The 14,248-nt window shown below is 43.4% G+C and overlaps 6 protein-coding genes across 6 annotated transcripts; 2 read left to right on the top strand and 4 right to left on the bottom strand.

The window, feature by feature from the left end:
• Positions 1-175: 175 nt before the first annotated feature.
• On the top strand, positions 176-4,214 carry IL334_002045 (uncharacterized protein; the record flags this gene model as incomplete). Its single annotated transcript, XM_062933792.1, has 9 exons — positions 176-834; positions 881-1,531; positions 1,584-1,731; positions 1,787-2,552; positions 2,611-2,781; positions 2,838-2,914; positions 2,969-3,083; positions 3,132-3,263; positions 3,316-4,214. 9 exons carry the CDS (start codon positions 176-178, stop codon positions 4,212-4,214), a joined length of 3,618 nt encoding a protein of 1,205 aa, XP_062789843.1.
• Positions 4,215-4,343: 129 nt separating this feature from the next.
• On the bottom strand, positions 4,344-5,618 carry IL334_002046 (uncharacterized protein; the record flags this gene model as incomplete). The annotated part of the gene is made up of 4 exons (XM_062933793.1): positions 4,344-4,538; positions 4,625-4,690; positions 4,767-5,416; positions 5,492-5,618. The coding sequence occupies 4 exons, from the start codon at positions 5,616-5,618 to the stop codon at positions 4,344-4,346; spliced, it is 1,038 nt and encodes a 345-aa protein (XP_062789844.1).
• A 385-nt stretch (positions 5,619-6,003) lies between these two features.
• Positions 6,004-7,594, top strand: IL334_002047 (3-deoxy-7-phosphoheptulonate synthase; the record flags this gene model as incomplete). The annotated part of the gene is made up of 8 exons (XM_062933794.1): positions 6,004-6,066; positions 6,138-6,394; positions 6,455-6,616; positions 6,670-6,951; positions 7,015-7,194; positions 7,254-7,336; positions 7,394-7,443; positions 7,502-7,594. 8 exons carry the CDS (start codon positions 6,004-6,006, stop codon positions 7,592-7,594), a joined length of 1,170 nt encoding a protein of 389 aa, XP_062789845.1.
• Positions 7,595-7,693: 99 nt separating this feature from the next.
• On the bottom strand, positions 7,694-8,545 carry IL334_002048 (uncharacterized protein; the record flags this gene model as incomplete). Its single annotated transcript, XM_062933795.1, has 6 exons — positions 7,694-7,735; positions 7,794-7,895; positions 7,955-8,036; positions 8,122-8,296; positions 8,400-8,428; positions 8,490-8,545. 6 exons carry the CDS (start codon positions 8,543-8,545, stop codon positions 7,694-7,696), a joined length of 486 nt encoding a protein of 161 aa, XP_062789846.1.
• Positions 8,546-9,076: 531 nt separating this feature from the next.
• IL334_002049 (uncharacterized protein) lies at positions 9,077-10,436 on the bottom strand (the record flags this gene model as incomplete). The annotated part of the gene is made up of 9 exons (XM_062933796.1): positions 9,077-9,163; positions 9,237-9,278; positions 9,344-9,514; positions 9,576-9,817; positions 9,883-9,908; positions 9,966-10,129; positions 10,197-10,214; positions 10,281-10,314; positions 10,372-10,436. The coding sequence occupies 9 exons, from the start codon at positions 10,434-10,436 to the stop codon at positions 9,077-9,079; spliced, it is 849 nt and encodes a 282-aa protein (XP_062789847.1).
• Positions 10,437-11,364: 928 nt separating this feature from the next.
• IL334_002050 (uncharacterized protein) lies at positions 11,365-13,502 on the bottom strand (the record flags this gene model as incomplete). Its single annotated transcript, XM_062933797.1, has 9 exons — positions 11,365-11,579; positions 11,645-11,953; positions 12,018-12,071; positions 12,130-12,209; positions 12,280-12,551; positions 12,619-12,732; positions 12,797-13,098; positions 13,160-13,190; positions 13,260-13,502. The coding sequence occupies 9 exons, from the start codon at positions 13,500-13,502 to the stop codon at positions 11,365-11,367; spliced, it is 1,620 nt and encodes a 539-aa protein (XP_062789848.1).
• Between the last annotated feature and the right edge of the window lie 746 nt (positions 13,503-14,248).

Below are 14,248 nucleotides of genomic sequence, written 5' to 3' on the forward strand. Positions count from 1 at the left end.
GACCATGACCCGGTGAAGATATCTCGTTTGTCGCCGCTCCGTTCACCTTGTGCACTACAACAAAGTTGTGCAGGCAACCTGCCTTGGTCTTTCTTTGATTACATCTTCAAGGATCTTCTTGTGTACTTGGATTTCACATTCATTTAACATATAACCTTATAATATATCTTGAATTATGACCACTACCGCCACTCCCATACATCTCGCAGCGAGCACAACACCGACTATTCATAATTCCACAACCACTCTACCTCCATCTCATCTTGGCAAAAGACATTTCTACCTGTGTGGCGATGAAACGCTCTCATGGGAATCGGAATGGTATACTGCACCATTCTTCACTTCTAATAGAATTTCATATGATTCAGCAGCTTCCCTTGGCCCTGTTAACCCACCCACAGGAATATATCAGAATGTCCCAGAATGCTCTGCTATCTTGCAATCTCACTCATCTGACACAACAAGATTCACTTCGGGAACCATTACCGATGTTGGAATTTGGTCTACTTTTACTTCACAAGGAAGAACATATACCACTTCGATACCGAAATCTACAAACATACCTACAGCCCCTTCTACGACGGACTTGGCTTCTTCTATTCAGAAATCACCGACCTCGATCGCGTCTACAGCACCTACGGCCCCAGTCGATGCAATCAAAGACCCTAGTTCGATCAATGCTTGTGCGGGAGAGTGGGACTGGCAGGACTGGGGAGTAATAGCTGCTATAGGATCAGGTTTCATCGTGGGATTAGTGTTATGGACGACTTGGATCATTCTCAGAAATAAGATTCCTGGGATATACGCCACACGTACTTGGGCAGTACCACCGGAGTGAGTTAGCTTTACTGAAATGGCAACTTTGCTGATCAGACAATAGGTCTAGACCTTCGAAATGGACAATTGTCACATTCCTCTTACCATTCTTACACATCTCGCCTGATTCTTCCACAGAAGATACCTCTTCCCTTCGAATCCTTTCAGCAGGATTGAAACTTGCAGCTTTACTATCGTTCCTAGCTTTGGCAGGTATACTACCGATGATACTGGCAGAAGTACCATGTCTCAGTAAAACTTCACCCGTCAATACGTTCGGAGGTAGATTAGGTACTTTGACTGATTTATCGTTACTTCGATTACTCAACGCTCTTGATCCAAGTCCAGACTCAGAAGCTACTTCAAATACCATCAAGATCATGTTCGCTCCAATGAACGAACGATCTTTAACTTCCACTATAGCACCAGCGATTTCTTCTGCGAAAATAAGGTTGATTATCATTTTGGTGATATTAGCTGTACTAGCCTGTGCTGGGGGGCTCTACACCATAACTCGAACATATGCGTTATTGAGCACATCTCGAAAGAAGTTCGAAAAGGAGGTGTGTGACCATATGGAAATGATTTACATCCCTCATGAAAAGGCTAAGGGATGGAAAGGGATGTCGGAAGATGGTGTTAGACGATGGCTCAGTGACTGGTGCAAACGTAATGCATTGGAAGAAATCAGTGTCATTGGAATCTTCGCCATACCGTAAGCTTGAGCTAGCTCAGCAGTCTCACTACAGCTGACACAACTTGATCAGAGATATTATCAAATTGAAAGAAAAGGTCATAGAAAGGGAGCGAGTGCTCATCGACCTCGAAGTGGCCGAAACCAAATACATGGCCTCGTTCAACGTAAGACATAGTGATCCGATAGAGAAATCCCTTGGATCCATAGGATGGGGAGAAGTGAGTAGTTGCATTCATCGAAAATCTCGGCTAAACACCTCATCGCTCAATATAGCCCGGTTCAAAATCGACCAAACAGTCTTCTCCTTCTCGAACCACCCCACCAGACGACTTTCTAGCTCCAAAGGACTTTTACAAGATATCACCTCCTCCAAGTCCGAGATCCACAGAGAGGTTCAATGTGCCACTCCCTTGGCAACTCCAAGAACAGCCTGTGAACTCGAAGTTCAAAGAAATCAACAGAGACTCCGCGATGTATGGAGGAAGATTCGATATCGGGCAAAGAATCAAGATGGATCCAGAGGGAAATTGGGTTCCCGATCCAAGTCCACAAAGTGAATCGACGGCGCCTCTGGGAACTACCCCGGGGAGTTCTCAGGAAGGTCCCTTGAACGCGGAAGCTGCGAGGATCGATCCGATGGGGGTCACTCCTTTTTCATCTACCTGTCCTGGACCACCAATATCTCCTACCACATCACGGTCTCCAAGAACTGAGATACCGCGTCGAGCTTCAGCAGGGTACACCTCACCACTTGCAGGCAATTATACCGCAATCAGAGAATCAAGAGCTAGATTCAAAGAATTGAATGTAGAGATTGACGAAATGCAAAAATCCAAATTCGCCGAAGTGGGCTCTTCTGGAAAGGTGAAAGGGTGGATTATCGTAGGAAAGGGAGTAAAATGGCTGCCTTCTGCTGAAATAATAGAAGGATATACAAAAGAAGATATTCTGTGGGATAATACAGGGATGAAAAGGGGAAACGACGAGCTGTGGTTTTGGGTAAAAATCTGTGCAGTTGGGGTGGGTTTAGGTATGATGAGTAGGTGGTACGATCGCGATAAGTCGACCGACTGCTCAATAGCTGATGTGAATAATAGTGGTACCTGTTCTCGGACTGACAGTCGCCACAACTCCTGGATTCTCTCACTATATTGGTCTCCTGAAACCACTAGCAAGGAGTGACGGGTTCGGCTCGGGAGTGGTTGAAGGCCTAGTTCCGGCTGTAGCTCTATCGTTTACCATATACCTCTCAATCTTCTTGACTGACAGTGAGTCGAGGTGTTCAAACTTAGTGGCAATCCGACAAACTGACCGGAATCGCTAGGATTCTCAATGTCTGTAAAATGTATTTCACGAAGTAGGCAGAAGGCTTTAGCTTATAAAGCCGTTTTCTATCTTCTGGTGGGCGATTAAAACTTCGTGACGAGAGAAATTCAGCTGATTCACGTTGACCAGCTGTCTGTAACTGTCATATGGATACTTCTGCTTGCTTCTCTAGAGTTCGCAGTACAAGGTTTCGCCACGAAAGTTCAGGAAGGGCGAGTCGTAGGTGATGGAGCTGTTTTCTCCAGTGAGCTGTTCAACATAAACACGATAACGAGAGCTGACTATTGATCAGCTTGGTTCGTATTTGTACTGTTACTCAATCTTGCATTTGTGCTACCTGCATTGTACCTCTTACAAGGGAAGAGGTTGTTCAGATACCTAAGAGGGAGAAAGAGGGCTTTCACGCCAAGGCAGCAGTATCGATGTGAGTATATCATGTATATCTGCAGTAAGACATACTCATACATTCTTTGTAGTAATATCCCCACCGTCGCATTCGCCATCAATGGCAATGACCCCTTGTCTCCTATGTGTATTTTACGCTTCCACGCTCTTGTTCATATTCCCATTACTCGCTCTTCCAATCTTGGTATTACTCTACCTGTCCTTCATCGCCAACCGATATATGATTGAGCACGTCTTTGTCGATTCCTCATCTTGTCACCCTGGAACCGTGTTAGCACTATGGTCTATTAGAAGATTCGGTTGGACACTATCACTTCAACCGTTATTATATGGTTTAATAGTGATTAGTAGAAATGAGTGGGCTATAGGATGCGTTAGTATCGGTGTGGCGGTGATCACACTTGTACTAAGTGAACTTCTGACTGTCCTCCGATTTCCACCACCGAAAAGAAAATATCTATCGGGAACAACCAGGAAAGCATTAGACGAGTTAACACGTTCGATGGGGCATCAATTTACTTCGAAGGAAAGAGATTCACGTCAATCTGATTTATCGTTACTGAATAGAGTAACCGCTTTATTACCTGGTTATTCCAGATTACCTTCTAATTGTCCAATACCACTACCGACCAATATTATTGACGACTTATCCTCCTCCGAAAAGGCTTCATATACAAATCCGAGATTCATCAATTCAGACATTCAAATACCAAATAGGTTCTTCTATGAGAGTGATGTTAGAGGGTTGATATATCCACCGGAAATGATAGTTCCAGTTCCGGTGATTTGGTTACCATCTGATAGAGGAGGGAATATAGCTCAAGCAGAGGCAAACGAACTGGCTAGGTATCATGGGTTAGTGGCTGTTGTAGATCCCGATCCAGACGTAATCACGAGAAACGCAAAGGGGAAAGGGAAGGTAAGGGAACATGCGAGAGGAGAAGCTGGCGCGCCTTTGTTGGATAAATAGTTAGATTAGTAAGGACAATGCTTGTTTGGTCGATCTGGATGTTTTGATGGATATTTGCAGGTAAAAATGATTTGGTTCTCGGCGAGCAAAGTACAGGTTATTCTGGTGAACGAAAGGTCATACATGTATCTAAAGTATTCTACCACCATCCAATACTTGAGCAATGATCACGCTGAAGCCCAAAGAGAAAATGAACAGACAACCGTCCTTATATGTTTGTGAAAGTAACTGCAGGTATCTTGAGCCGGTTAAGAGAGGTCTTGAAATTTTTGGGGGAAGGAGAGGGAGGAAGTTTTGTAAGAGTGAATGAGGGGGTGGGGGAGACTAAGGGAGATTTTGGATAGGCTGTTAGTGTATTATCCTGTGGGCGGGTTTCAAACGGTTGTATGAGAATGGCATGGGATACTCACTTTGAGAATCATGAATCTTGTCGTTTGCAAGATCAATTCCAGAGTTGTCCAAGCCCAAAATGCGGGCTATAGGATATTTACCACAAAGTAAGCAATCAGGCATCACAAGAACGTTTATTAGAGAAGGTATATACCAACTTACCAATACTTCTACACCACCGAATTTACCAATTGATTTAGATAAACCACTCCATCTTTGGATCCAATTACCTTCGATAGCGCTGATAAGATGTCTCGATTGGATCATCGGTTCCCACCAACCGACAGTGAAAAGTGCCAAGAGGATTATCGAGATGAAGTGAATCATGGGGAAATACCTTTCACTTTTAGATTTCTTCGTTGTCCCTCCCATACCCATACCCATACCCATTCCTGGGAAAGGGAATGGCATATCACCATTTCCGCCGTCCCCACCACGGCCACCACCAAAGAGGTTAGGTGGTAATCCACCTAACCCTGCTGGATCATCTAAATCACCTAATAACCTTTGTGATCCCTCTGGACCTGAACTTGGACCCATTCTTCCCATCATTTGTGATAACATCGTCGCCATATCAGGTAATTCACCATTTGCACCACCAGGAGGTCCACCACCGAACATTGACATCATGGATTCTAATTGAGATGACATTGCTTGTTGTTCAGCTGACATGTTGGCTGGTTGAGGGTTTCTTTGAGCATTGGAAGTTGGATTCAAACTTGAACTGAAAGTGGAAGTGGAAGGGGTTTTAGTGGACTGTGATATGATTGGAGGTGTTTCAGATTGCGGTGTAGATGAAGGTGAAGGCTTGACTAGGTACCAGTGAAACAGCAGCAGATGTCAGTCATGCGAACCAGTGTGTGATCTACGTTAATCTCCTCACTCACAGTCTTCCGCATATAACGACTGAGCTTCATCCCCTCTGGCTGATTGAGCTAGTTTAGCTAAACCCGTATTTCCCCTAGCTAGGATTTTGGCCTTTCGAGCCGCTGCACGTGAAGCTGCGTCTGACATCGTGGTTGCTTGTGGTTGATGTGGACTCTCTATCACAGACAGGTGAATTCAATCAGCAGAAAGGCGTTGATGATATCCATCTACGTACTACGAGCACTATACTATCCAGTGATAAGATATCGTTTGATGACGTGGCATTACCTCTGGTGTTACCCCGCATTTTTCCGCCGGTATATACCCTCGATCTCTCTTTTTTCGTTTGAATTCGGGGTCTCTTTTTATTGAGTCGCAAAAATCAGAGAACGTTTTCGAAAACACAACTGAATACTGACATTCATTCAACAAATCAAAAGTGTACCATTGACACCCCTTTCATCAGACCAAATCACCAAACATAACACTAGCAATTCACCCAACACCACCTCTCGTATTTACCATGACAACAATGTCAACTGGAACACCTTCACCGGACAGAAACAGACCATTGGATGATCGAAAAGTCACCGGTGTAAGTTGATCCTTTCCGTCACTCCTTCCTCTTTCCCAAGTGATTGTCGCTGAGTCCCCCGTCATATTCAGTACGACCCTTTGATCCCTCCTGCCCTCTTACGACATGATCTCCCTGTGCCAGCCGTAGCTTCAAAAACCATCTCTTCATCCCGACGTACCGCATCTTCAATCGTAAGAGGAACAGATCCTCTATCGAGATTACTCGTCATTGTCGGTCCGTGTAGTATCCACGATATCGATCAAGCAAAAGAGTACGCTTCGAGATTGAGAAAAGGTGTTCAAGAAGGTAGATGGCAAGGATTAGAAGTCGTCATGCGGGTTTACTTGTAAGGATGACCATATACTGCACTTCTTATACAAATGGCTAACCACGTTTCTGTGAATAGCGAAAAACCAAGAACGACAGTAGGATGGAAAGGTTTAATCAACGATCCAGATATCAACAACTCTTTCGCAATCAACAAAGGTTTGAGAATTGCCAGAGAATTACTATGTGATATCAATGATATGGGTATGCCCGTTGGATGTGAATTGCTCGATACTATTAGGTGAGCACATAAGGAATCACTTGCTTGGCAACAAGTGCTGATCTGAACGTTAGCCCTCAATTCATCGCCGACTTGATCACATGGGGCGCTATTGGTGCCCGAACTACTGAATCTCAACTTCATCGAGAACTCGCTTCAGGCGCTTCTTTCCCTATAGGGTTCAAAAATGGTACAGATGGATCAGTCGGTGTAGCTATCGACGCTATGCAATCCGCTTCTCATCCTCATAATTTCATGGGTATCAATTCACAGGGTATGGCTTCTATCGTCAAAACAAGTGGAAACAGTGATTGTCATGTCATCTTACGAGGTGGTACCCATGGACCCAATTACGCGTGAGCATTACAATGATATCTCAAAACCAGCATTACTGACTGATACATGCTATACGGATTTAGATCTGAACACGTACAAAAAGCTTTATCAACTATGCGAACCAAAAACCCCGATGATCACGCTTCAATCATGGTTGATTGCTCACACGGCAATTCATCAAAGAATCATCTGAATCAACCTATAGTAGCTGCAAACTTGGCGGAACAAATCGCAGCTGGTGAAGAGGGAATAACCGGTATTATGTGAGCAAACCAACTATGCTTTTTGAAATGAGCAAAGCTAACGCGGCGTTTTGCTATAGGTTCGAGAGTAACTTGAAGGGTGGTAAACAAAGCAGTGATAAACCTCGTGATCAACTTGAGTACGGTGTATCGATTACTGATGGTAAGTCTTCGCACACACTGAGATCTGATCCTGCCCTGTCGCTGACTGTTTTCATAGCATGTGTTGATTGGGAGATGACCGTTGATATGCTCGATAACCTTAACAAGGTAAGTATGCTTTGGTGTTCTGATTGTTTTGTATCTACAAGCTGACAGCTGTATGCAGGCATCGCTCACACGAAGAGCTCTTCTCGACGCTAGACATGCCAATGGAAATGGTCAACCTCCAGCTCTCAAAAGACTGAAGACAGAGGAGTAGACGATGAACGTAGATTGAGGATACTATGTCATTTTTCAATGTAAATTGCATGCGTAATATTACTTTAATTATTGCTTTCTTGATATCATACAACTCTTCTTACTCGTTCAGCGAGATATGCCCTCTAGGTACCTCACCTTCCTACTCGACAGATACACAGTCAGCATGCTGTTTGAAAATGATCGGATAGTAAACGTACATTTACATCTGCACCATCTGTGAACCATCTTTCTTTATTGGTGATGGGAATGGTATTACCGCTCATTTGACGTGATTTCATCCTTCCGTCTTCGGCGAATACCTTGTAGTCGACATATAAGCATACAGCAACACGAACATTTTGAAGGGTGAATCACCTACCCAATGTTCCAATCCATACGTTCTATACCATTGTGAATTGATATCTTCCGTTTCTGAATATTCATACCAAAATTCAACTGCTCTACAATTCACACGTGTTGTTGACAGTCAGCATAGACCCTCATGACCGCTATGTCGAAAAGGAAGACATCTTTAGAGATACTCACATTTTATTATCCTTAAAAGCGAATAATTCTTTTCTCAATCTATAGTTCTTTTCTCTTTCCCATTTCCTAGTCAAGAATTCTTCGATAGACTGGGTACCTTGAAAGAATTGATCTCTGTTACGCCATATAGAATCAGGTGTATAGGCCGGTGAGATCGATTTGGGTGTTTTGGTATCTACCATATGACGATGAGCATGAGCTTTAACTCGACACCACCTATGCTGTTCGGTTTTGGTCCCCAGAGATTGCTGTAGTACAGGACAAAAATAGCCACTCACTCCATTTGTCTTGAGCGGCCTTTACTTTCCTAGGTCAGAACCACTGTTCAGTACACAGGCTCATAGGAGGAAGGTTGAGGGGCAACTCACTGATGGGCCGTCTCAGCTGTAAATGGAGGTAGAGGATGTAACGGTTGACTTGACATATTCACCAATTGTATGATGGATTTGAAACTTCGTTGTTCGTTTTCTGGCAACGCCTGGTATCCTTTTATGTCGTCTCCCTGCTTGATCTATGTTGAACAGAGGAATGGTTCATGCAAAAGTTGCTTATCAATCATGTATGAATATTCGAGTCACGATCAACAAATATAGGACATGCTGTATGAACAACTCGGCTAATAATGACTCATGAATGCCCGAATCCGAATACTTATGTGATCGCGAGCAAACCTCACTTCCGAATTATCAGATAATTATTCGACATCAAAACGATATATCATTCCGAATCCCTCAAAGAGAACACGCATGGGTCTTTCAAGGACATGAACGGTCTGGAACGAATACTGGGTAAAAAGCGTTGATGCATCATGCGTGGCCCAGAACAGAATGCCCGATACGATATTTCTCTGCTTCTCCGCAACAATCAAATGCGAACACAATATCCCTGAGATGCGAGCGTCAAGTCTCAATTGGTCATAGCATATGCAATGCATATATTTTTGCGGTGATATTGCTTATTTAGCGAGATACTTTTGCAAGCCCTCAGCTAACCCATGCGACGGTTCCTCATCCTCATCAAAGGGAAGTCCATCTCCGTTGTCCTGTGTGATATTGAACAACATAAGTAATCGAGTTTGAAATCGACTGTCTAGACTGGGAAAGGATTTGACTCACTTCTATGACTTGGCCGTCCTCGTCAAACACGACTTGGTCGAACTGTTCCGTCCACCAATGCGATCAGCCAATCGTTTGTGAGAATCCAGAGTAAAAATTACACTCACGTTCCAACTTTTCTCTTCACCATCTGGTAGATACGAAGTATTGCCATTCCAGTCAATCTTCCATTCTCCCAAAGGGGACTTCCGCTGATCCCCAGTTTGATCAATCTGTCTAACGTATTTGGAAGTTGAACAAGTTCCAGCTTTTATCTTCGCATGTGGGTCATCCAATAACTACATACAACCGGATCAGTATTGATCTAAGATTGACTCGAAAGCGATTGACGAGACTTACAGCTCTACCCAGCGCGATTACAGTAGCAGCGTGACCAAATATCGATATTGTCTTCACATCAGGATATTCATTTTCTATCCGTTTGATGAAAACAGACATGAAAGTTTCTATCCTATCCCATAACTCTTCGAGCGATTCACCGCGTCTGTTAGGATGATAAGTGGGTGAATAGGTTGGATGTAAAGAATCATTGGGGAAATGTTCATGCAGTTTAGAGACTTCATGTGGTCTGGTATGTAAGCCTAGGAGAACAGATGAACCGATCAGCTTAAGGTAAATGGTTGTTGTGTCAACGATGCCGACTCACCAGATCCAGCTTTGGCTTTTGAGAACCTAACTCAAGAATGTGAATTTACGAACGATCTCTCATGGTAGATCAACATGACATACCATTCCATTACACCATGCTCCAGATGAAGTTTCTGATTTAGATTCTTGGCTAGCGGTAAGGAAGTTTGGATACATCGGTAAAATGGACTGGTGAATATCATTTCTGGAGATGGAGAACCATCCGTCGGCGAAGCTAGAAACTTCCCCAGATCTTCTGCTTGTTCCTAAAATGGCATGTGACTCAGATTTCTGGTTTTGATTACAATGATATCAAGGCATGGAGTAACGTACCAAGCCGTGCGCGGACAGCTATAATGATTTAAAGGGAACGCAAATTAACTCAGATATCCTTGGTATCGCGTCAAGTACACTCACAGAAGGATCATGGTAGAGACCTGTTGGACCAGAGCTATTGTGATTGTTCCGTTAGTCTGTCACAACGTCTCAAGCGGAGGAAAGTACTGACATGTGTTCGGGATCTATCCAGTCCTGTCTACAACCATGTCTTGAGATGTATATTGTTTCAAGCATCTTCTCTTGGTACTTTCGGGACTCCTTACAATGTAGTAGACTTGAACTATTCTTTCAGGTGATAATGATCAGATGCTCATACGAACACTGCACCTATACATCCTATATGAAGCTTTTGGCTTATCGTTGCTAATTGTATAGAAAAAAACACACTTCATGTTAGGTCGGTTGATTTGTTCATGTCGGACCGAAAAATCCGACTCAGGTATGGAGTTTCCGAGATCGGAAGTGAATTAAGTTTACTCGTGATAGACTTATTTATACACATCAAGATTCCTTGGCGTTGTGCAAAACAGGGGGAAGGGGAGATCCACTTGATCCTCTTTAAGTGTTTCTCGACTAAATAAGCTTTCTCGATGGTGCAGAGGTTTTATAATACTCCACACTCTGTCCTTTTCACCCTCCGTCATCGGATCTCGGAATCCTGTCAACGCTCTACGAGTAGAGATCATCTGACCCAGTAGTTGAACAAAGTCAGGCCGAGCACCCAACGCAAATGATGAATATCGATCCTCATGGAGGGGGTCAATTGCAACGATCTTCACTTTCTTAGGTGCTACCATCATTTTATCAAATCAACAGTCAAAGTCAGACGTGTTACTTGCATACAGCATGAAAAAGCCGTCTGACAATTTTGTGTTGGTCAATCAAAATACATTGCCAGGACAGATTTGTACATTAAGACTTCCATTCTTTACCTTTTTTTTCCCATAAATATATATATATATACTGATATACCCATTCTTGCAATAAATCAAACAAATAGAAAACCACATCGTGAGAAAACTAATATCTTCCTATCAAATCCGAGCACTCCTTCCACTACTTATGATCCAGACACAGAGACTACCACGTTTCCAAATAATCTGTAGAGGAGAATACTGAATGACCCCTTTGATCACTGATCCTCACATTTGGGATCAATCTTCTACTCCTCAGCGACTTCTTCGATATTGGTACTAGCGAATTTTCTAGCAGGAGTCTTACGATGAAACAATAGGTCTAATTCCCGATAGTTTCTTCCTTTGGTTTCTGGTAAATGGAAAAACGCTAATACGAAGCAAAACACTGCCATTGTACCCCAAATGAAGCCTGCTTTTCCTTTCAGATTACCAGCTGTACTATTGATCATATAAGGTGTGGCTACATGATGTATACATTCATCAGTCTGATTTTCCATTTTAAAGGTATAACGGAAGATCACTCACTGATACCAGCTATGATATGGGTGATATAATAGGTGTTTCTAGCTAAACCAATTGATTTGGACCTTAACCTAACCGAAGACATCTCGGATATAATGGCATATGTTAAAGGTCCAATCGCAGCATCGTATATGAAATTATAGGCAATCATGAGTCCTGACGTTGCCCAATTGACGCCGGATGATGATTTGGCTATTCCAATAAACGCGATGATGTATAGATCGGCCATGGCGAACATCAGTCCTCCGAGATAAATCGTTCGTCTACCAAACCACGAGATTAAAAACCAAGAGAAGATCGTTCCCAGGAAAGCTGCAGTATAAATCCCGTTAGTGATATAGTATTATTAGCTTTCCGGCTGGAGAAGAAGACCCACCAATGGCATTATTGCCCAAGTTCATCTTGAATGCATTTGAACTGTCCAATCCAGCTGTTACATATCAATCTCAATATGAGCAACACTCTACGCGAGTCGCAGAATCGCATACCTTGCTCAGAGAAGAAGACAAATTGATTGCCCAGTGTCAAGCCAGACAGAGGTTGCATTCCAAAGATCATACACACGATCCTGGATAATCATTGAACGTATTAGCTATGAAAGGGACTTATTGAGCTGGAACGAAAAGGAGTGATCTCACAAAGTTCTTCTGCGGTCGACACCCTTGAAGCAGTCTTTAAACGAAACACCAGTTTCATTTGCAATTTCGATTTCATTCGTTCTAACCATCATAGCCACCGTATTTTTGGGATCTTGATCGATTTTGCCTCCCAATCGTCGTACAACCTTTTCAGCTTCCGCCAATCTTCCTTTACGAACCAACCACCAAGGTGATTCAGGAGCGAAAATCAATAAGAAAATCAAAGGTAGAGGCCAAGCCCATTGGACTGCGAATGGGATCTTGTATGCCCACTGAAAGAGAATCATAAAGTCAGAAGTTAGCTATCGTAGTCTAACAAAAAACGAACGGCCTACATACCTTGTCAGTTCGCGTGTTGACACTGTATAGTACACCCGCAGCGATGAACTGTCCAATACACCAACAGAGCTGCACGTAGACAGTGAGGAAGCCTCTCAATGGTAAAGGCGCGACCTGACCAAAGGGAACGAATGAGCCTTAGTCTCAGTCTCAGTTCACAAGGAAAAGATCGACCCACTTCCGATGCGTAAGCAGGAGCAAGATTAATGAACATTCCCCAAGGGAAACCACATGCTATTTCACCTAAGAGTAAAATCCATAACCTGTCCGCGAAAAAGGTCAAAAAGATAGCAGCGATCATCAAGAATTGACCGAGAATAGCAGTCTTCCTATAACCGATTTTTTCACTGATCCAACCTGTAAAGATGATACCGATGAAACACCCTATGGCACTTGATTGAGATAGTGCTGATTGCCAAGGTGCAGTAAGAGTGTATTTCTGAGATGCAGGAAGATATACGCCGAATTGCTTCTTGAATGCTGTTCATTCGAATAAGCGTCAGCGGAATACATCATACACATGAAGAATCGGATGACTAACCTGATAGACCAAATAACGTATTGATGAGTGCCTGAAGAAGCAAAGAATAAATTAAGCATATCGACTTAGTTGGGTATTTAAACGACAGAACAAAACTTACATTATCGTAAGCTTCACTGACGACACACATTGATACTGATATTGACCAGAACACAGCCCAAGGGTACGTTCTCAGAGCTTCGATTATACCCATACTATGTTCGATGGCTTCGGCTTCCATAGCCTCATTGAGTGTGAGGTCGCCTTTGATATCACCATCATTATGAGCTTCGTTGGCGACTTCGACATGGGAGGTATATGGTTTCTCTTCAATGTCAACTTGAGCAAGTGTGGGTATGTTCATGTCGTGAAGCAGGAATGCTTGGAACGTTACCAAGAGACGAGGTTATATTATAGATGTGTTGGGAATAACAAGAGGTTGTGGGGTTGAGAGAAAATCCTGGATCCTGGGAAAGACACTAGGGTTTATATCTGTTCTTCGTCCTGCTGTTCTGGTAACAATCTTTACACACCCCACGGGACTCCGGTGATCGGCCCGACAATTGCTCCTATCTTTTGCTCGGAGGTGCCCTTCATTGATATTGAGAAGAGCGTAAGACGCTGGACAAAGATGGTAGAGTGCTGCTGAGGGGGTATTGGAGCTTTCCGTCACGGAGCAAGGTCATAAGCATACGTACAATGACATGGAATTGGTCACACGACCTTGATCCTTCCGTCGTCGGATGTACAAAACGAGCTTCCAATGATATGTGAGTCATTTATATTTCACGAGCATAACCTTAATTGATTCAGGCTTAATGATAATAGAGGTGTTGAATGCCGAATTCCGATGCCGAACTTTACCGGTCACCTGATGAAGGAGCGCCACAATCGAGGTTTCGAGAAAAGGGGCGTTAATATGGGAGCTTTGAGAGCAAAGTCGTCATTGCGATGTCCTGGAGAGAAGCGTTCACATAGATTCCCGTCGGAATCTTGACCAGTCCGTGGTCGGGTGGATATATGTACCTTCTGCATGAGGGCGACTTCTTTCTGCAGATTGCCTGTACTCGAGTAGTCATCTGATCTAGAGCCAGTCACTTCGTCCGCTCC

This window comes from Kwoniella shivajii, chromosome 2, assembly GCF_035658355.1.
Source record: "Kwoniella shivajii chromosome 2, complete sequence".
NCBI lineage: Eukaryota > Fungi > Basidiomycota > Tremellomycetes > Tremellales > Cryptococcaceae > Kwoniella > Kwoniella shivajii.